Consider the following 23,078-nt stretch of genomic DNA (forward strand, 5'->3'; position numbering starts at 1 on the left):
GCAGTAAATTCGTATCTTTCAGTACTCACTCTAACCGTCAGTAGACTAAATGCTCCAATCAAAAGACATAGGGTAACAGAATGGATAAGAAAACAAGATCCATCAATATACTGTTTACAAGAGACCCACTTTAGACCTAAATACACCTTCAGATTGAAAATAAGGGGATGGAGAACCATCATGCTAATGGTCAACAAAAGAAAGCTGGAGTAGCCATAGTTATATGAGACAATCCAGACTTTAAAATAAAGACTGTATCAAGAGATGAAGGGCATTATATCATAACTAAGAGGTCTATCCACCAAGAAGACATAACAATTGTAAACATTTGTGCTTCAAATGTGAGAGCACCCAAATATATAAATCAAGTAATCACAAACATAAAGAAACTCATCGATAGTAATACCATAATAGTAGGGGACTTCAACACCCCACTCACAGTAATGGACAGATCATCTGAAAAGAAAATCAAAAAGGAATCAATGCCTTTGAATGACACACTGGACCAGATGGACTTAACAAGATATATTGAGAACATTTCATCCTAAAGCAGCAGAATTCACATTTTTCTCCAGTGCACTTGGAACATTCTCCAGAATAGGTCACATTCTGGGGCACAAATCAGCCTTCAACAAGTACAAAAAGATCAAGATCATACCGTGCATATTTTTAGACCACAATGCTATGAAACTTGAAATCAACCACAAGAAAAAATTTGGAAAGATAACAAATATTTGTAGACTAAAAAACATCCTACTGAAGAATGAATGGGCTAAACAAGAAGTTAAAGAGGAAATTGAAAAGTACATGGAAGCCAATGAAAATGATAACACCACAGCCCAAAACCTTGGAGACACAGCAAAGGTGGTCATAAGAGGGAAGTATATGCAATCCAGGCCTTCCTAAAGAAGGAAGAAAGATCTCAGATACACAACCTTACCTTACACCTTAAAGAACTGGAAAAGGAACAGCAATTAAAACCTGAAACCAGCAGAAGACAGGAAATAATAAAGATTAGAGCAGAAATCAGTGCTATCGAAACCAAACAAACAGTAGAACAGATCAAGGAAACCAGAATCTGGTTCTTGGAAAGAGTTAACAAAATTGATAAACCCCTAGCCAGTTTGATCAAAAAGAAAAAGGAAAGGACCCAAATAAATAAAATCAAGAATGAAAGAGGAGGGATCACAACTAACACAGCAGAAATACAAACAATAATAGAATATTATGAACAATTATATGCCAATAAAATGGGCAATCTGGAAGAAATGGACAAATTCGTAGAAACATATACACTACCAAAACTGAAACAGGAAGAAATAGAAAATTTGAACAGACCCACAACAAGTAAAGAAATCAAATTAGTAATCAAAAATCTCCCAAAAGACAAGAGTCCAGGGCCACATGGTTTTCCAGGGGAATTCTACTAAACATTTTAGCAAGAGTTAGCACCTATTCTCTTGAAACTATTCCAAAAAATAGAAATGGAAGGAAAACATCCAAACTCTTACTATGAAGCCAGCATTACCTTGATTTCAAAACCAGACAGAGACCAAACTAAAAAGGAGAACTACAGACCAATTTCTGGGATGAATATGGATGCAAAAATCCTCAACAAGATATTAGCCAGCCAGATCCAACAATACATTAAAAAATTATTCACCACGAGCAAGTGGGATTTATACCTGGGATGCAGGGCTGGTTCAATATCCACAAAACAATTAACATGATTCATCACATCAATAAAAGAAAGGACAAGAACCACATGATACTCTCAATAGATGCAGAGAAAGCATTTGACAAAATACAGCATCCTTTCTTGATAAATACCCTCAAGAAAGTAGAGATAGAAGAATCATACCTCGAGATCATAAAAGCCATATATGAACGACCTAATGCTAAAATCATCCTCAATGGGGAAAAACTGCGAGCTTTTCCGCTAAGGTCAGGAACAAGACAGGGATGTCCACTCTTGCCACTGTAATCCAACATAGTATTGGAAGTCTTAGCCTCTGCAGTCAGACAACACAAAGAAATAAAAGGCATTCAAATCGGCCAGGAGGAGGTCAACCTTTCACTCTTCGCAGATGACATGATACTCTATATGGAAAACCCAAAAGATTCCACCAAAAACCTGCTAGAACTGATCCATGAATTCAGCAAAGTTGCAGGATATAAAATCAATGCACAGAAGTCAGTTTCATTCCTATATACCAATAATGAAGCAACAGAAAGAGAAATCAAGGAATTGATCCCATTTACAATTGCACCAAAAACTATAAAATACCTAGGAATAAATCTAACCAAAGAGGTGAAAAATCTATTCTGAAATTATAGAAAGCTTATGAAAGAAATAAGACACGCACACACACACAGGAAAAATATTCCATGCTCCTGCATAGAAAGAACAAATATTGTTAAAATGTCAATACCACCCAAAGCAATCTACATATTCAATGCAATCCCTATCAAAATAACACCAGCATTCTTCACATAACTAGAACGAACAATCCTAAAATTTGTATGGAACCAGAAAAGACCCCAAATAACCAAAGCAAGCTTGGAAAAGAAAACCAGAGAAGGAGGCATCACAACCCGGACTTCAAGCTGTACTACAAAGTTATAATCAAGACAGTATGGTACTGGCACAAAAACAGACACTCAGATCAATGGAACAGAATAGAGAACCAGAAATGGACCCACAAACATATGGCCAACTAATCTTTGACAAAGCAGGAAAGAATATCCAATGGAATAAAGACAGTCTCTTCAGCAAGTGGTGCTGGGAAAACTGGACAGTGACATGCAGAAGAATGAACCTGGACCACTTTCTTACACCATACCCAAAAATAAACTCAAAATGGATGAAAGACCTAAATGTAAGACAGGAAGCCATCAAGATCCTCGAGGAGAAAGCAGGCAAAAACCTCTTTGATCTTGGCCGCAGCAATTTCTTCCTCAACACATCTCCAGAGTCAAGGGAAACAAAAGCAAAAATGAACTATTGGGACCTCATCAAAATAAAAAGCTTCTGCACAGCGAAGGAAATAATCAGGAAAAATAAAAGGCAACTGACGAAGTGGGAGAAGATATTTGCAAACAACATATCAGATAAAGGGCTAGTATCCAAACTCTTTAAAAAACTTATCAAACTCAACATCCAAAAAAACAAATAATCCAGTGAAGAAATGGGTAAAAGACATGAATAGACACTTCTCCAAAGAAGACATCCAGATGGCCAACCGACACATGAAAAAATGCTCCACATCACTCATCATCAGGGAAAAACAAATCAAAACCACAGTGAGATACCACCTCACACCTGTCAGAGTGGCTAACATTTACAACTCAGGCAACAACAGATGTTGGCGAGGATGTGGAGAAAGAAGATCTCTTTTGCACTGTTGGTGGGAATGCAAACTGTTGCAGCCATTCTGGAAAACTGTGTGGAGGTCCCTCAAAAAATGAAAAATAGAACTACCCTACGACCCAGCAATTGCACTACTAGGTAATTCATCCAAGGGATACAGGTGTGCTGTTTCGAAGGGACACATGCACCCCCATGTTTATAGCAGCACTATCAACAATAGCCAAAGTATGGAAAGAGCTCAAATGTCCATCGATGGATAAATGGATAAAGAAGATGTGGTATACATATACAATGAAGTATTAGCAATCAAAAAGAATGAAATCTTGCCATTTGCAACTACGTGGATGGAACTGGAGGGTATTATGCTAAGTGAAGTTAGAGAAAGACAAATATATGACTTCACTCATACGAGGACTTTAGGATACAAAACAGATGAACATAAGGGAAGGGAAGCAAAAATAATATAAAAAACAGGGAGGGGGACAAAACATAAGAGACTCTTAAATACGGAGAACAAATAGAGCATTACTAGAGGCGTTGTGGGAGGGGGCGATGGGCTAAATGGGTAACAGGCATTAAGGAATCTCTTCCTGAAATCATTGTTGCACTATATGCTAACTATCCTGGATGTAAATTAAAAAAAATAAATTTAAAAAATTCTCCCTCACTCTCTCCCTCTGCTCCTTTCCCCCCACTAACATGCACTGTCTGTCTCTCTAAAATAAAATAACATTCTATGGATTTTCATCATCCATTCATAAAGCAGACATTTACATAAGGCTGGGCACTGTGGCCCGCATAGACAGTACTGAGATATGTGTAGGACTCTCAGGCTAATAGTGAAAATAGGTAGTTGAACACAGTCTGGTAATGTTGAAGTGAGCTTGGTGGGGAAAGGATCATGTGCTCAGGTGTCTCAAGTAATTAAGAGTTTTTTTGTTTGTTTTTTTTTTTATTTCTGACATTTTTATACAACCTTGTTCTTAAGGAACAAGCTTATTTTTTGCATTTTATTCATTACCTTCAACGCGATATACTTTCCAGGCTTTTAATAACTTCTTGTTAATTTATTTTGATTCATTGCTAGTCTAGTCTTCGAGTACCTGTGAGAAACCAGAAACAGATGTTAAGTGAGATATATGATCTTGGAAATACATTTCCAGAAGTAATTTTCTTGTGGAAAGCATAAGATGAAATATATCTTACAGTGGCTTGCGTTCCTGTCTGAATAGATCCAAAGTCTGCCTGAGTTGTGGCAGCAAAGCCGTGCTCCGCACACTGGGATTTTCTCTGTGTAGCTGCGTTCTTGGTTTACAACTACGGCAGCTAATATGGTGTCTGCATGAGGCTGGGTAGAGGGCATGCGTGGCTGGTCTCAGCAGAGCCCACATGGAATCAGCAGTCTTGAGGCAAGCTGTTGTGCCAAAGGACAGTAGTCCTAAGCCTGCTGACAGCTGGAGGTCTGAAGTCGTATTCTCATTTGTCCTGGGACTTTCAGCAAATTGCTTGGGTCTTCTTTATTAACTGCTATGGCGGTGTGATGAAAGGAGCACTTAATGTTGGTGAGTCATCATTCCTTCACTCTCTCTTTCGTTTCTTTTTTTTAATTTCTTTTCTTAAAGAATGCCATTTACGGAAGCTTCCCGTAAGCCTGCAAGATCATGAATAACATAAGAGTAATGCTAGCTGTTTTGTGTGCCAGGCACTTTGCGCTGTCCGTCTTTATTCTCATAATGGTGAAATACAGATGCTTTTTATTTTGTAGATTAGGAAACTGAAACTTAGGTCATGAAGAAACTTGCCAAAAGTCATGTAGCTAGTTAGTGGCAGAATTTGACGTGGAAAAAAGTTTCCTGATTCCCAAAACCTCAACGCAATGCCAGACCCACTAAAACCGTCAGCTCGGATGGCCTGAGCTGTATTCTCTCCACCCTGCCCTCCAGTGCCCAGATCCCAAACTGCCTAGGACCTTGTTGACATTTCTAACCTTTTTCTTGCTCTGTCACACTCTCACATCCTTCTTCAGGGTCTTAGGAGGTCATTTGTTTGCATTTTTTTATCAGGTACTTGGTACTGAATTGACATTTTAACAAATAATGGTAAAGGTGCGCAAACTTGACAGATTGCATCTGTGGGATACTGAAATAAATGATCAAAATCTTTGAATCTTAGGGAGCAAAGAGAGGAAGATCGTTCCATTGACTCCAGCACATGTCCCAACTAGCTATTTACTAGCATACTAGGCAGCTATAGAATTAAAGGGTTTTATAACAAGCCTGCTCAATTAGTCGTCCTAGCAGCGTGTTAGCTGTGTGAAGGAATTCAGGGGCTCCACTCACCTCTGTGACCTGCCCCTCAAGGGCTTGGCACAGAGAAAATACAAAATAGGTTATCTATTGAGTGTATTATCCTTTAACTTGATAAAATAGAGGTTTTTTGATAATTAATTGAATGCTAGTTTTGCCTCGGTTATCATTTATTGGCAGCATTGTAGTTGAGCCGTGTGGAGATTGCAGATTTCTGTCGCTGCCTGTGTGATACTATTATGGTACATGATACCCCGTTCCTATGAAGAGATTCAACTGTCTCTTTTTCCCTGCACTTTCTAGATCACCTCTGGGTGTTGTTTCCAGATGTCTGTATGGTGATTGCATCAGAAACTGCTGTGGATATTGTAAAACATGCCTTTATCACCAAGTTCAATGACATTACTGCAGATGTATGTATTTTAATAAGCAATTCAGCGTTTAATGTTGACTGCTGCTGCTTAATATTATGAAGTTGTAAAATGACGAGTCCAGGTTTACTGCGTTTATAAAGATAAGAGTACTGCTTTAAATTTAGAATTATAATTTTCCATTTCTGAAAATTATAGTACAGAAAGTATACTATTTCAATGTTGACCAGTCCTGTTCCATACTTTTGGGTGGGACTATAGTTCGGCCAATAGTTCAGGTCAGAGTAGAGTGTCACTGACTCAGAATCATTATAAACTGTTAATAGCATCAGAATTTGTTTACTTAAACTTACACAAATCCCATTGTTTCTATTTAAGCATTAGACTATCAAAACTGTTCCCTCTGGCTAGGTTTTTTTTTAAGTATTTTATATTTAAAAATGGATTTTTTTTCTGTGATTATAGATTTCTGAAAAGTTCTAGAAAACAAGAGCCTTATGCTTTTTGGTGAAAGCATTCGAGAGATTTGTTTTGTGTTTCAGCCAGCTGTTCTGTGGAGTTTCCAGAAATAGACATGTGCTGTAGGCTCAGGGTACAAAACCACGGGAGTTCCTAGCATCTTCCCCGTTCCTGCCTCAGGCCCAAAATAAACATTAATTTCATCAGTTTCCTACATTTTATTTGGTTTATACTTTGTCTTGTTATAGTACTGTCTCAGAAGGTACTATTTCAGAAATCTAATGTGGTTGCAACTGCTACTGTGTGATGATTTGATATATATTTAAATAAGATTTTGTATTCTTTTGTAAAGCAGTGATCGAGTCATTTCATTGTTTACTCTCTTGGCTTCCTCAGTACAGAATGGAATCATCTTCTCAGCATCTGAAGTCAAAATTAATAAACTTGATTCAGTGCAGTTTTTAGTGAAATGACAGTTTACAGTCCCTTCATAACTTCTGTGTTCTCTCAGTTTTATATCTTGCAGAGCATCCATTTTTTGAAGAAGGCATCATTATCGTTATATATAGACAGTCTATGTATATATATACATATATATATAGACAGTCAATAATTTTTTAAACTTTTCATTTAAAATGTCAAATTTTTATATATATATTATACTATTTAAAATAGCCCCTCTTCCCCAAATTCTAAACTCTCAGTGTCATAATCATTGACTATTGCTCTTTGAAGGGAAATATTTGAAAGGCTCGTAAACATAACAGATGGGGGAATTAGGACTATTTTACCCTTACTCTAGGAAGATAGAGAAACACTACCCAGATGTCTGCTTGGTGATCAGCACCTTTTTCCTGGTTAATTATTAAACATTTTCATCTACAAAGTCTGAATCTGTGCACATTGTATATTTGCACTATATTACTTAACATATCACTTTTATTTGTCTTTAGGTCTACAGTGAATATAGAGCCAGCCTTGCTTTTGACCTTGTTAGCAGCCGACAGAAAAATGTGAGCATTATAACAGAGACATAGTCTGAAATTAACAGTGGTTTAATTTAGCATGGAATATTGGTTAAGGGAAAGGTCCATAAATTTCAACTTCCTCTTAATCTCTGTTCTCTACACTGTGTTTAGTAAAATAATAATAGTCCTTAATATTAAGCAGGGTATGATTTCTGTAGTATTGTAATAGTTAGACAACTTTGGATTTAAAACCTCTTATGAACATTTAGATAATGTTCACAGTATTTTACTCAATTACTCAATAATAGGTGCCGGGTTCTGTTTTTGTGCATAGTCTTGCCTGTTGAGAACATTTGCTGTTGATGAGTGGAAGCGAACTTTTTAAATGCCATAATCCTTCTGTTTTCTCTGTCCAGGCGTATACTGATTACAGTGACTCTGTGGCACGGAGGATGGGGTTCATTCCTCTCCCGCTAGCTGTTTTAGTAAGTTCATACTTTTTTCCCTTTTTTTGTGATGAGAGAGCCATCATTACAGAACACTAATAAGTGGATTATCGTTAAGTTTATTTCAGAAGGACATGATATAAAATGGGAAGGAAATTTTAAGTTGTGGCATTATGTTTTTGGGTTTTGAACTGTCCAGTAGATAATTTTAACAAACCATTTTATGTAATGGCTTTGCTAGCAATGGGAGTGCTTATTTTTACTTACTCATTTGGCAAAGATTTTTCTTTTTGAATGGAGATGCCTAGTGGTAGGCATTGGCATGGCCAGTGTAGCATGTATTAGCGGAAGTATAAGAAGTCGATCCAACATTTCTAAAAGGCAGTTTAACAGTATAATGCTTTGATGCAGCAATTCCAGTTCTAGGAATCTATCCTAAGAAAGTAGTTATAAAAGGCACATGATGGTTTATAGGCAAGATTATGCATTGCAGTGGCATTTATAGTAGTAAAATTTTGGAAAGAAATGAAATAGGTTAAATAAATTATGGTATGCTCAAATGAAGAAGTAGTCTTTATCCATTATAGTCATTACTTTTTAAAATTTTTCCAAAGTTCTTACAATGAAAATTTTTACTGTTATACCCAGAAAATATCATATATATATTTTTTTTCTTTTTTTTTAAGTAATAGAACTGAAATGTATTAGATCAATCCAAGATAATGTCACCAACCTTGAATAATTTAATGAATTGCTCAGAACAGCCTTGTAGAAAGTTACTAGCCACATCGGGCTGTAATAATATTAATTAAGAAGATTTGCTGGCTGCACCTGTATTTGATTATATTCCTTGTTGGCTACCTAGTCTCACATCAAAACAAATGCAACCATCTTTTTGCCAAAGGACATCTAGAATTCTCCTGTAGATGCAAAGTGTCATGGAAGTCAACTAAGAGATGTAAAAAGCAATTGTAAGTGATACCAACTGTATTTTAGACCAGTTTGCCTGACCTTTTTTTAGAGGAAGGGAGATTGATAAATTTAATGTTATGTATATTTCGTTGTAACTCTCCAGACAGCCACATCCTAAATGTTTTCAATTCTGTTAGTAACTTGTTTATTATATAATAATATAGCTTTATTTTGTTTGGGAAGAGAAACTCCTAGAATTTTGGAAAAACAGGATATTTTAAAGAGTAAAATTCTTTAAAGTATAAGAGATTGATAAAATACTAAATTTTTCTACATTTGTTTCCTACAACTGGAATCATGATACATGTAGTATAAGGATAAACCTAGGTTGCCTGACTGATTTTTTTTTTTCTTTTAAGGATTGGTTAAGTGATTGGATTTAAATGTGGCCCTTCTTTGCAAATAATAATTGACTATCTAGTAACTTATTTGCCAGAAAACTCTATTCATAATTAATATAGATTTTTTTAATTTAGTATTTTTAAATTTTTCTCCAGCCTTTATTTTATTCCTTAAATGAGTTTGTATGGTTGTACCAAAAGATTTAAGTTTAACTAATAATTGATCAATGAAATGCTTGGGGGGTTATTTTCAGACGGGGTTATGCTGTTATGCAGGAATCCAGAGGGTTTTCTCCTCCAGCGCTTTCCTCACAGAGCTCCAGAGTGAGCCAGTAGCTTTGGCAGATAGCTAGGAGCCTGGAGGAATATTCCAGGGCCTCAGCAATCCCACACATTCTTTAACTGAGGCCCACGAGTGACAAAATTTCTCTCTAAATGCTACCTTATGTCCTAAAATGCATTTGTGTCCAGGAGAAGTAAAAGAAATTATTTATTAAGGTCTTTTTTTTTTTTTTTTTTGCAAGTAAATTTCTTTATTTATAGTAACTGCTTTTGAAGTCTCATTTAGGCACTGTGTGGCTTCATGCATATTATTTTTTTAATATGAAATTTATTGTCAGATTGGTTTCCACACAACACCCAGTGCTCATCCCAAAAGGTGCCCTCCTCCATGCCCATCACCCACCCTCCCCTCCCTCCCACCCCCCATCAACCCTCAGCTTTTTCTCAGTTTTTAAGAGTCTCTTATGGTTTGCCTCCCTCCGTTTTTTTTCCCTTCCCCTCCCCCATGGGTTTCTGTTAAGTTTCTCAGGATCCACATAAGAGTGAAAACATATGGTATCTGTCTTTCTCTGTATGACTTATTTCACTTAACATAACACCCTGCAGTTCCATCCACGTTGCTATAAAAGGCCATAGTTCATTCTTTCTCATTGCCACGTAGTATTCCATTGTGTATATGAACCACAATTTCTTTATCCATTCATCAGCTGATGGACATTGAGGCTCTTTCCCTAATTTGGCTATTGTTGAAAGTGCTGCTATAAACATTGGGGTACAAGTGCCCCTGTGCATCAGCACTCCTGTATCCCTTGGGTAAATTCCTAGCAGTGCTGCTGCTGGGTCATCGGGTAGATCTATCTTTAATTTTTTGAGGAACCTCCACAGTGTCTTCCAGAGCGGCTGCACCAGTCTGCATTCCCACCAACAGTGCAAGAGGGTTCCTGTTTCTCTGCATCCCCGCCAGCATCTATAGTCTCCTGATTTGTTCATTTTGGCCACTCTGACTGGCGTGAGGTGGTATCTGAGTGTGGTTTTGATTTGTATTTCCCTGATGAGGAGCGACGTTGAGCATCTTTTCGTGTGCCTGTTGGCCATCTGGATGTCTTCTTTAGAGAAGTGTCTATTCATGTTTTCTGCCCATTTCTTCACTGGATTATTTGTTTTTCGGGTGTGGAGTTTGGTGAGTTCTTTATAGATTTTGGATACTAGCCCTTTAATATGTCATTTGCAAATATCTTTTCCCATTCTGTCGGTTGCCTTTTAGTGTTATTGATTGTTCCCTTTGCTGTGCAGAAGCTTTTTATGTTCATGAGGTCCCAATAGTTCACTTTTGCTTTTAATTCCCTTGCCTTTGGGATGTGTCAAGTAAGAAATTGCTGAGGCTGAGGTCAGAGAGGTTTTTTCCTGCTTTCTCCTCTAGGGTTTTGATGGTTTCCTGTTTCACATTCAGGTCCTTTTTCCATTTTGAGGGTTTTTTTTGTGAATGGTGTAAGAAAGTGGTCTAGTTTCATCCTTCTGCATGTTGCTGTCCAGTTCTCCCAGCACCATTTGTTAAAGAGACTGTCTTTTTTCCATTGGATATTCTTTCCTGCTTTGTCAAAGATGAGTTGGCCATACTTTTGTGGGTCCAGCTCTGGAGTCTCTATTCTATTCCATTGGTCTATGTGTCTGTTTTTGTGCCAATACCATGCTATCTTGATGATTACAGCTTTGTAGTAGAGGCTAACGTCTGGGATTGTGATAATATCACAATGGGGCAAAACTGAGAGCTTTCCCCCTGAGATCAGGAACATGACAGGGATGTCCACTCTCACCACTGTTGTTTAACATAGTGTTGGAAGTTCTAGCATCAGAAATCAGACAACAAAAGGAAATCAAAGGCATCAAAATTGGCAAAGATGAAGTCAAGCTTTCACTTTTTGCAGATGACATACATGGAAAACCCAATACTCCACACCAAAAGTCTGCTAGAACTGTTATGTGAATTCAGCAAAGTCGCAGGATACAAAATCAATGTACAGAAATCAGCTGCATTCTTATACACTAGTAATGAAGCAACAGACAGGCAAAGAAACTGATCCCATTCACAATTGCACCAAGAATCATAAAATACCTAGGAATAAACCTAACCAAACATGTAAAAGATCTGTATGCTGAAAACTATAGCAAGCTTATGAAGGAAATTGAAAAGATGTGAAGAAATAGAAAAACATTCCATGCTCATGGACTGGAAGAATAAATATTGTTCAAATGTCAATACTGCCCAAAGCTATCTACACATTCAATGCAATCCCAATCACAATGGCACCAGCATTCTTCTCGAAGCTAGAACAAGCAATCCTAAAATTTGTATGGAACCACAAAAGACCCCAAATAGACAAAGTAATATTAAGGTCTTACGGAAATTAAACTTTAGACCTATGTATCTTAAAATTACCTAAGAATGTATTAAATAAAAATGAAATTACTTAAGCCTTGAATGGGGCAGATGGCTTGCCTTCCATATTCATGAGTCAAATCCTAGAGCCGTCTTAACTTCCATCCCAAGTGTGTGTCCAGGGGTCGTTTCCCCGTCACAGCCTGTGTGAGAGATGGAGACTTCCATATCCTTTTTCTCCTAAGGGGCCTTCACTGGGCATACTACAGTCCCTTCTGTCTGCACCCAGCTGTTCTTTTACTGAAACCATTTGTAAATAGTGTTTAAACTGTGTCTTAGGATACTTGTTTAAGACGCTCTAGTAGACTTGATTTGATGATAACTTCACATTGTGGATATCAGTTATTTTCCCTGACTTTTCCATTTCCACGCAGCCATCCCCCTAGACCCTGATATGTGGGTACATTATGAAGCCTAACCTGGAATGTGTAAATATTTTTTGGTGACAGATCCCACCAGATTTATTCTACACATTTCCAAGGACAGTGCTGTTCAGCCCATATTTCTCTGAGATAAGGAAGAAAACATGTGTTTAACCATAACTATCCAAAAGAGACAGAAAATGTCCATCCTTTATAATTAATTTTGTAATACTATTCAGTTTTTTTTTTTTTTTTGGTAACAGTACAAAACTCCTAAGGCTCCCTTTTCTCTCTCCTCCCTGTAGGTCCCTTTGGGTTCCTAAAAAGAGTCCATGAAAGACAAAGCAAGAACAAGGGAAATGCCCACCAAGTGGTTCTAGCTCTGGTCAGGGGGATACATGCAGTAGGATGAACCCATTTGTATTTCCCAGAGTGACTTTTCATTTAAAGATCAGCTGATTTGCATCTCTGTGAGGTACAACTAAATGTGTCACTCATGAACCTGGACGTAGTGCCCGACTTGACACTCACCAGCAGTTGAACGTGGCATCTTAGATTTGCCTGAACAGACCCAAATCAGCCGCAGGAGTTGTCACAGGCAGCCAGATTGTATAGGAATCGTCAAAGCTGGAACGACATACTTGGGTTCAGACAGGGGCCACAGGGGTGCACCTAAAGTGTTAAAATCGGCGTGAACAGGTCTTTAAATATTAACTAATAACTCTGTGATTGTGTGTTTTGTGTGTGTGTGTGTGTGTGTGTGTTGTTTTGGTTTGTTTCTCACTAGCTCATCAGAGTCGTCACAAGCTCCATTAAAGTGCAAGGAATCCTGTCGTATGCCTGCGTCATACTCTTCTATTTTGGGTAAGATTAACTGTTCTGGAACATGTTTTTCGGTTATACAGTAAAGTACAAATACAGGATGTAATGGACAGTAATATCAACCACCTCACACTGTAGCCATTCTCACTGTCCCGGGGTCCCCTTAGCAGCACCTGCCTCCAGGTGTGTCCGTGACCTGCTGAGTGAGACTCAGTTAAATGCGCTGCTATTTGGTACTAGTATGAACAGCACTTTAGATTTTATTTTAATCTTTAGCAAAAGGAGTCCGTTAAAGCTCTTTCTGCTTAGGATTTCGGTTGTACCCATATTTCCTCTTACAATAAAATCTGCCATCACAGTCAGACATTCTCCTGTGTTTAAAAACATCTTTAACTCCGTTAATCCCTGGGGCTCCCTGCACCATGGCTTTGCTCAGGTTCTAGGAGGCGGACGCCTCCGCGTGGTTGTCAGGCCTCTGTCCCCGCATTGTCCCAAGCCATATTGTCAGCACCTTGATTCGTGGCTTTGCTCTGACACGAGGCACGTAAGAAACTGCGTTGAGGCAAGGAGTCCGGGGTCTGGATTTCCCCTCAGGTCCTGCCCCTTCTTCATACTGCAGGGACTGACTCCCAGAGTCTGAAGCTCAGGGGACCACACCCCTCTCTCAGTTTTTTGACATTAAAACCCTGAGCTCCTCCTCTGGTCCAGATGCTCACACAGCCCTCCAGAGTTCTTGGCATTGTGCCTCGTTCCTCGAGTGGTGTTGCTGTCGTTGCTCCCATGTTTGTTTAACAGAATATTCTTGTATTTTTCTTGTGACACAACCCAGGAAGTGAAGCATGTGTACACTACACCTAAAAACCTTCGTTTAGTGACTGTTGTGTGTGTGTAATTCACCAAAGTGGACGCGCTTCAATCCAAATGACTGAAAAGTCACGACCTACCCCCATGTTTCTCCCCTGTATTGTCACTGTTCCCCCCGATAGCCCAGAGAGGCATACCTGCTCACTGATCTTTCCCCTCGACTCATGTGTCCTGATTCGCCTTGGATCAGGGTAGTGCCCGGATGACCCTCTCCTCCTCCAAAGTCTTTCCCAAACCACCTTGTCCGTGAAGCCTTCTTTATTCCTTAACTCCACCAAGCCCAGGACTCTCCCTTGAGTACAGACCAGTCAGAATTCAGTTGACCCTCCTGGCACACAGTGCTGTGTCCTCACCCCCACCCCCCCAGTTTCAGCCTCTTTCCCTCCAGGCTTGCTATGGCCAAGCTGCAGAGGGAAGGCTCGCAGCCTCTGCCCTCCTCATCTGGGCAGCACGCCTCAGTCAGAGCCCTCTAGGCGCCAGGTACTGGTCCTGGGGTGGGACCGGTGCCCTGCCTTCGTGGCACTGAAAATAGACAGCAACCAGAAAAGCAAACCACCGTAAGACGACAGTTGGTGGTCGGCATCAGGAAGTACGAAAGAGCAGCGTGAGGAGATGCGGAATGAGGGACACGGCTGCCTACGAGCAGGCGGGGACCTCCCTGGTGAGCTGGTGTTTTTCAGTGGAGACCAGACAGAGGGAGAGAGAGCCGTGCAGATGCCCGGGAGGATGGCAGACTCACAGAGGGGACGCGGGACAAGTCTAACAGGAGCAGCGGCCGGGAGTGTGGCGGTCCCGGCAGGGCACTGAGCGGGGGGACCCGGCAGCCCCACTGGGCTTCCAGCTGAGGGAGGGAGGGACCCCGAAGGCTGCCAAGCAGGAGAGCGTGCCAGATCCGGCTGCCACGTGGGGAATGGGCTGGAGCGTGCGTGGCAGGAGACGCAGACCTTAGGCCCAAGGTGACCGTGGCGTCTGCCACGGAGGTGGTCGCGGCGGAGTGGTAACGATTCGTCCGCTGGCGTGTGTTTGTTTTGACGGTGGAGCCAGACAGGACTTGCCGAGCGGTGATGGGACGTGAGGTGTAAGGGAATAAAAGGAACCCGGTGTGATTCCAGAGTTTGGGGCCCAGCAGTCAGGGTAGTAGAATTACTGTGACGAGGGAGCCTGTAAGAGATACATGGGGGTGTGATTTTGTTTTGTTTTCTTTTGTTTTTTTGGAGGGTTGGATCGGAATCAAGAATTCTGGCTTGGCTTTAGTAAGTTTGGAATCCGGTTAGACTTCCCCAAGGCAGTGTCAGGGAAGCGATGGAAGGTAGGAGTAAGGAGTTCCCGGCAAAGTTGGGCCTGGGGCTGAGCTGGGGAGTGTTCTGCACGCGTAAGTCCTCGGGGCCAAGGATCTGTGTGAGGCCCTCCCTCGTGGTGGCATTCTGAGCTCCTGGACTGGAGAGGCTGGGGACGGTGAAGGAAACCTGTCTGCCCCTTGCTCTGACCTCCTGCCAGGCCCCTTCTTGGCGTCACCCCCACTGACTTGCCACTTCCTGTCATTGCCACGACCTCCCCTCAGCCATAAGAGATGGCAACCGCCTCTTCACGCGCTGGCAGTGACGTCTGTGCTTCTTTGTCATTTGAAGAACGTCACATGAGCACATATCAGCGCGAAGAGCAGTTTTTCAGATTTTTTTTTGTCAGATTTGTATCAAGTACCTGAAAATGCCATGTACATTTTTTGGCCCAGAAATTCCACTTCAATAATTATAGCTATCTAGTAATTTATCTTAAGGAAATACAGATTTCACCTATGTTTTCCTAATTAGAAACTTTTAAATAGAAACAAAATATTGGAAATAATCCAAATATCCAAAAGTTAAGGGCTTTTGGGGGTTTTGTTACACGATAACCTAAACAGTGATATTTTATTTTATTTATTTATTTTTTTTTAATTTTTTTTTTCAACGTTTTTTTTTTTTATTTATTTTTGGGACAGAGAGAGACAGAGCATGAACGGGGGAGGGGCAGAGAGAGAGGGAGACACAGAATCGGAAACAGGCTCCAGGCTCTGAGCCATCAGCCCAGAGCCCGACACGGGGCTCGAACTCCCGGACCGCGAGATCGTGACCTGGCTGAAGTCGGACGCTTAACCGACTGCGCCACCCAGGCACCCCAACAGTGATATTTTAAGGCCATTAAAATAAGGTCACTGAGGAACATTAACTGGTAGGGAAAATATTAATAATAATAATAATGATAATATTGTTATGTAAAACAACACCAACATCTAATGAAATAACATTGGTTGACATTTCGGTGTGCCAAGTACTGTTCTGAGCACTTACTAGAATCATCTCTTATTACTGGGTAAGAAACTCACTCAGGTCCACACGGGTTCTAAGCAGCGCATCAGGTTTGAACTCAAGCGCTTGATGCCCAGAATCAGCTCCGCCTCCAACTCCATCCACTTGTGCCTTGTAAAATAGCCCCAATTTCTGAACAGTGGGAAGGTACAAATTAGTATAAAGTCATACCAAACACTACCAGGACACAATATACCAAATGTCCCAGTGAGTAGCCCTGGGGTATGGGATTCTAAGTTCTTTTTGGTTCATCTGTATTTACTACACGTACTGGTTTTGCATAAGAGAGTAAATGCTAAATAACTCGGGACCAGGTAAAACTTGTAAGTGGTACAATTTTTCTCCTGTACTGAGGACTAAGGAATTTACCAAGTGTTTTCCCTTATGGGAAAACAGCCTCAGGAATTCGGGCTTTCACGGGAACCTCGTCCACCCCAGATGCGAGCCTCCGACCCCCAGGCCACGCTCCTACCCAGGCCCCACACCTCCTCGGCAGCTGTGGCGGGATATGGCGTTTGTGGTCATGGAGATGAATTCCAGCTGTGGTCGTTTCCTTCTTTCTGGTTCCAGGTTGATCTCCCTGAAAGTCCTTAATAGCATCGTGCTGTTGGGGAAGTCATGTCAGTATGTGAAGGAGGCCAAAATGGAAGAAAAGTTGTTCAATCCTCCTCCGGCCAGCACATCAGGCAAACCACCCCATAAGTCACAGAACAAATGTAAACCCTCTCAAGGTACGTTCTGTTCCTTTCATCACTGTGTGAATCGTTTTCTACAGAGTTAATGGTCTGAATTCTCCCTAGTGAAGAAATCCCTATTCAGTTGATGTTTAACATTGCTTTCAAGATTTGATTTCACTTTGCTGAGTTGTCTTCAATGTTTCTATTTTAGATCTCATCGCGGATACACCCCCATGCCGTGCTCTGAGTTTTTCCATGTGTTCATCATTCAGTAGATGATTTTTGAGCACCTGGTACATGACAGGCTCAGGGGATACATTGGTGGGGAAAACAGAACTGGTTCTGACCGGGAGACAGAGCCAAGGGGCGGTAGTGCTACAGAGAAAACTCCAGCGGGTCCACCAAGGGGAGTGTGAGCGGGAGTCAGGAGCTCCCCCAGCCAAGGAGACAGAGCCTTCCCGGGCTCAGTGCCAGCAGCCGGTGCGTGTGAGGGCCCGGGGCAGGAACCTGCCGGGCGTGTGGAGGGACAGCAAAGGCAGGTGGCGGGAGTGGACCCCTGCCATGGGTGAGGGACTGGAGAAGGCATCAGAGAGGCCACCCTGCTGCCTGTTGTGAAGAGCGTGGCTTTTACTGTGGGGAAGGGGCCGTTCCAGGGTTTGGAGCAGAGGAGGGACGTGATCCAGCTGTGAGCTTTGTGGAAAGTAGACTCGGGAAGAGTGAGCCCAGAGGCGGAGGTCAGCAGGGAGACTGCTTGGCTCAGAGCCGGGGTGAGTGGTGTGAGCCAGGAAAGCTGGCCAGATTCTGGAAAGGTCTGGAAGAGCACAGGATTTGCTGATGAGTTTTACAGTGTGGGAGAGAAGTGGAGGATTCCAGGGCTGCTGGCCTGGAATGTTTGGAGGAAGAAGTGGGGCCCTGCCATCAGATTTGTCATTAGATGGCAGTTCCCGGTTCTCGTGGTACCTGTTCATAGGACTTTGCGTTCATTGATTTACCTTTAAATATACGGAGCCACTGTGTGCGGGTGATATGGGATCCTGGGGATACACAGGTAAATAAATCGTGCCGCAGGGCCTCACAGACAGAGGAGATGGTAAAAGTGGATAATCCAGACACGTGAGCAGGTTGGAGACAGGTGTGGAAGGGACAGGACGGGGTCCCTTCCTGGAGGTGGTGAAGCCTGGGCTGAGTTTCGAAGGATGAGAAGTGGGTCCAGGTGAAGATGGGTGGAGAGGGCACTTCAGAAACCTACCGGCCTGAGCCGAGTCTAGAGGCCTGAAAAGCAGCCAGGAACTAGCAGCTCAGTATTCGGGTGTGGCGTTTGTTGCGGGAAGGGCCCAAGTCCAGGCTGAACAGAGTGCTGTGCTCATGCGCGCTTTCTCGGGAGCCAGGAGGAAAGTGAAATCTTGTACAACAACCGGAAAATAATGTTCGTCATAACAGAGAGCATGTAAATACTCTTAGTAACACGGGATTGCGTGTGTTTCGACCGGGTCAGTCATAGTGGCCAACACGCATTCTGTCCTGCTAGGCACCTTCCGCACATTGACAGATGAGTGTCGGTCATGCAGTCGGGAGTCCAGTCTGATGGGGGACGCAGGAGGTGAAACCTTTAAGTGCACACCTCAGTTCGAGGCCATTGGCTCCAGAGCCGCGTACTAAGAAGTGCATTTGGGACGAGAGTGTGAGTGTCCATGTAGGGTGTTTTTGGAGGTCAGGAGACCACAGGCCAGACAGACACTGTTGAGGAAAGTGTTGTAAGTCAGGTGGCTCAGGTTCAATTCAAGGATGAAAAGAGGGGCAGCTCTCAAAACAAGCGTCGTGTTTGTCATGTTCTTAAAGAAGCAAAGGACAGCAGTGGGGGTGGGGGCAGCAGGGAGGGCAAGAAAATAGACTCCGTGTTCACGGTCGATCGTGGCGGTGGTTTGTACAGATGTATGCGTGTGTCCACACCCATCAGATTATTCATCTTACGTATGTTCAGCTCACCTGCTGTCATTCTTACCTTGATGAAGCCACTCTCCTAAGGACTGAATGTGTGATGCAGAGAGCGGTGGCTGCAGGCCCTGACCGAGCCGTCCCGCAAGCCGGGTTCCAGGACTCCCGTGACCCAGAGTACACATTTGGGTCTTGTCGGTCTGTCTGTTTCTCCCTGTTTTGGACTTCCCGCAGGTGAACTGCTGAGTCGAGCTAAATTTTACAGCGCCTCATTTCACAAATTGCCCACTCTGTAATAAGAATTTACTTCTAATTGACAAGTGACAGGACTGTCTAATTTGAATTCTTCTTTGGGTCTTAATGGTGGCAAAATGTTTGATTTTTGTCCTGGGCAGGGGGGACAAAGAAAGGGCTGGTGCCGGTACCCAGGAGAGGTAGGATGTGTTAGAGTATGCTTCTCCTTGACGTCTTGAGCGTAGGAGCCAGTGTTAACTGTTGAGGCAACAATCATATTAGGACCTGGTTATGCAGGAGGGAGTTTGTTAGAGAGGAGTTCTGATACCGAAGTCAGGTGGTGGTATTATTTGTGTGATGCTATCCACATAATATCCCTCTGTGGAATTTTTTTTTAATGTGGAACTTATTGTCAAATTGATTTCCATACAACACCCAGTGCTCCTCCCAACAGGTGCCCTCCTCAGTGCCCATCACCCACTTTCCCTCCCCCCACCCGTCCATCAACCCTCAGTTTATTCTCAGTATTTAAGAGTCTCTTATGGTTTGCCTCCTTCCCTCTCTGTAACTTTTTTTTTCTCCTCTTCTCCTCCATGCTGGTCTTGAGTTTCACAGGATCCATATAATAGCCCTTCTGTAGAATTTTATTGAGCAAACAGAAATGGCATAGCCGCTGAGTTTCATGATAAACCATGGCCGCTCACATGCCACATGCTATTCGGTTATCACTCGCTCTACCTAGAAGATGAATGGGGGACACCTTTTCTCATTGCCACTCTGTTGGTATGCTTGTATTTATTGTAAATTGAGGGGAAATCCTTTTCTAACCAACGGCATCTCTTTTTCCACAGAAGAAAACTTGTCTGCTTCGGTCACCAGCCAGCCTGTTCATCCGAAAGAAAACGTCATACCCTTACTTGTCACAAGCAGTTCTGATCAGTTTCTGACGACTCCAGATGGTGATGAGAAGGACATAACACAGGAAAGCTCTGAATTAAAGCACAGATCCTCAAAGAAAGATTTGCTGGAGGTAGACAGGTTCACAATCTGTGGAAACCGAATCGACTGAGCTCTGCGGCCAAGTCCTGGGGCGGGAGACGCTCTGCTACTGGGATGGACAGATGCGAAAACTGGCACTTAAATATTTATTTAAAAACTTAAATTATTAATGGAAAGCGAATCTTAATATCTTTCTTCCGGTGACGTGGTCTGGCTGAAGGTCAGGTCACAGAACAGCAGCGACCTCCAGCCTGGACTCTGGAACCTGACGGGTGAGGAGGAGCCCCCGGCTTGGCAGAGGGCAGTCACTTCCAGGCCTCACGGGGGCCACCTCCCAATCACTTTGCCGTATCCGTCCGCGCTTCCAGAACCTCGAATTCTCCCTCGAGGCCTCTTCCATACAAGGATACACCTGGAAAACTGTGAAGCTTCTGCCATGACATTACCTTTCCAGCTCATACTGTTTTCACAAACAGGTTTCAGACTTGACTTCATCTGCCAAAGCATTAAAAAAAAAAAAAAAAAAGATTAAAACTTAAGTCAAGATAAATGTTCTTACCACCAGAATAATCCTTGAAGATGTATCTGAATTAATCAGAATAAAAGGCTACCTAAAATAATTCATGGTGAATAGTAGCATTTTATAGGAAGAAACCCTAAGCCAGTTTGTTTATTTACAAAATATTCATTAATGAAAGTTACGCATCACAGAGAAAACGTTTCATGATTTTTCAGTTTCCTCTTTAAAGCAAAATGTGAGCTGTGCGTTGTTCAGTTGCAATGGAGAGAATAGAAATACCCTTACGAAAAGGCACTTTTTATACTGAAAAAGCAGAGCAGTGTTAACTTTCATGTGTAGTTAACCGGTTTCTCTTTAAAACTAATTGCTTCACAAATTGTTACAGTTAAAAGGATCGGATGTCGAGTGGGCTGCAGGATTGTCCTTGTATAAAACCCGAAGGTTTTTAAGGTGTCCACTTGAACTGAGTTTTTAAAGTGACAGTTTTAAAGTAAATATTCTAAGCGGTTTGGGCAGCATCTTGCTTGGGCTTAAAAAACGCGTCAGTCTTTCTGACTGGAGTGTCCGTGGGTGTGCCCGAGCTGGGGGTGCCCATGGGCTCGGGGCCTGTGGGCCACTGTTTGTGTGGGGAGACCTTTGTGTCTGGACGCTGGGAACAGCAGCCAAAGGTGCTTCTTGGTTTTGTTTGAGATCAAGATTCCATTTCTGTTTAACTACTAGTTTGTGGCCTACAGCAGAGGACAAGTTATTCCCCACCAGTTTCATCTCGAGGAACCTTTCTGCATTTTTATAAAAATTTTACAGCGTCTCATTTCAAAATGTCCAGATGTTCTACTGTTCACTATCATTTCCTTTGATGTTTTCATTTTGAAGTTCAGCTGTTGTGCTGATATTTCAGGCATGTGACCTGCAGAAAGTAATTTTAGGGGATTTCTCTATTTCCTGGGTGAAATATAAAGCAAGCTTTAACGTTTGGCTTCTTCATGAGAAATATGGAAGTGGATTTTAATGTTTTGCATCAGCTAAGGAAATCTGAAGGTTAATGTTCACATAGGGTAGAAAAGAAAGTCCTCCTGAAATACTTCGGTGAAACCAGGAAGTATTTTAAGTTAAAAATGAAAAGACTTTTGTATATGTTTCAATGAAGCTCCATTTTAGAATTATACTTTTTTTCTATCCCCTCTTCACCACCAAAAGGAACAGTGTCCAAGTGAATGGAATAGTTTGGGGGGGAACTTTGCCAAATGTAGCCCTGATCCATGCAAGAATATGATTTGGGTATATCCTTCCACTCAGCTTGAATTAGCCTGTTATTATTGTGCTGTCATTTTGGGAAGATTTCATTTCCTTTGCAGGATATATTGGGAGTTGGGAATGATGTTCATTTCTTCTGCTAAAATGGCATTCAATACTAATTTTATAAGTGCATCTTGTGTGAAACTCAATAAATTCAATTTTGTAATCTTTTTTAAAAAGGTCACTGAATTTATTTTAATAAGGTTTGTTCCTGTATTTGCTGTCATAAATTTCCCACTGTAATAAGAATTTACTTCTAATTGACAAGTGACAGGACTGTCTAATTTGAATTCTTCTTTTTGTCTTAATGGTGGCAAAATGTTTGATTTTTATCCTGAAAAAAAAAAAAAGGCTGGTACTTGATCATAGATTATTTAATATTTCTCAGCCGATGGAGATACTTGCATTTTTCAGGTGTTTTGAATGTCACACAATGTGTTTTTCACACCTGGGAGTCAAGTTCAAGACAGTACTTTTTTTTTTTTAATTAAGACACAACATAGGTCACTCTAATGAGCTTTTCCTTTAGAACAGAAGTGGAACAACCAAGGGTCATTCAGGAGCTTGTCCAAATTTTCTTTGTGCCTTGCACCTCTGTCCTTTGGCTAGCATTTAGACCTCATACCCATTATCCATGTACTTGGAAGAAATGTCGTCTCATTAGGTCCTCCAAAATGTTTCTGCCACCCCTGGTAACTCAGCAGAGGAGGCTATAGATTCACAAAATAATTTAAAATGACAACATTTTGATATGTTTCAGGTTCATTTATCTATTCTTTCAACAGAGATTTATCCACACCTTCTATGTGTCAGGGACTGTTCTAGATGCTGGGATCAGCCCTGAGCAAAGCTCTTGCTCTTCTGGGAAAGGGTGAGAGCAAACTCGTCAGCAGGATAACGTCTGCTGGAGACACACTGCCTAGTGACCAGGGAGAGGATATTTCAGGTTTATCTCAGGTCTAAAATCTAGTTCTTTAACACTTCATAGCAGTCTGACTTGTTTTCCTATTGTATTTGTGTAAAGTAAGAGAATCATGTAGCGGTTTCACAGTACTTCTATAAAACAAGA

At 41.6% G+C, this 23,078-nt stretch overlaps 1 protein-coding gene across 3 annotated transcripts in view; it reads left to right on the forward strand.

Annotated features, from left to right (window-relative positions):
• The window catches only part of TAPT1 (transmembrane anterior posterior transformation 1), a 68,971-nt gene extending 46,783 nt beyond the window's left edge, over positions 1-22,188 (forward strand). For all 3 annotated transcript variants that reach the window (XM_047856291.1, XM_047856292.1, XM_047856294.1), the window contains 6 exons: positions 5,980-6,089; positions 7,460-7,519; positions 7,891-7,959; positions 13,102-13,178; positions 16,919-17,079; positions 20,046-22,188. In XM_047856291.1, the coding sequence (XP_047712247.1) occupies positions 5,980-6,089; positions 7,460-7,519; positions 7,891-7,959; positions 13,102-13,178; positions 16,919-17,079; positions 20,046-20,263 (695 nt within the window). In that variant the 3' untranslated portion in view covers positions 20,264-22,188. The remainder of the gene's footprint in view (positions 1-5,979; positions 6,090-7,459; positions 7,520-7,890; positions 7,960-13,101; positions 13,179-16,918; positions 17,080-20,045) is intronic.
• The last annotated feature ends 890 nt before the right edge of the window (positions 22,189-23,078 follow it).

The sequence above is a fragment of the Prionailurus viverrinus genome, chromosome B1 (genome assembly GCF_022837055.1).
Source record: "Prionailurus viverrinus isolate Anna chromosome B1, UM_Priviv_1.0, whole genome shotgun sequence".
NCBI lineage: Eukaryota > Metazoa > Chordata > Mammalia > Carnivora > Felidae > Prionailurus > Prionailurus viverrinus.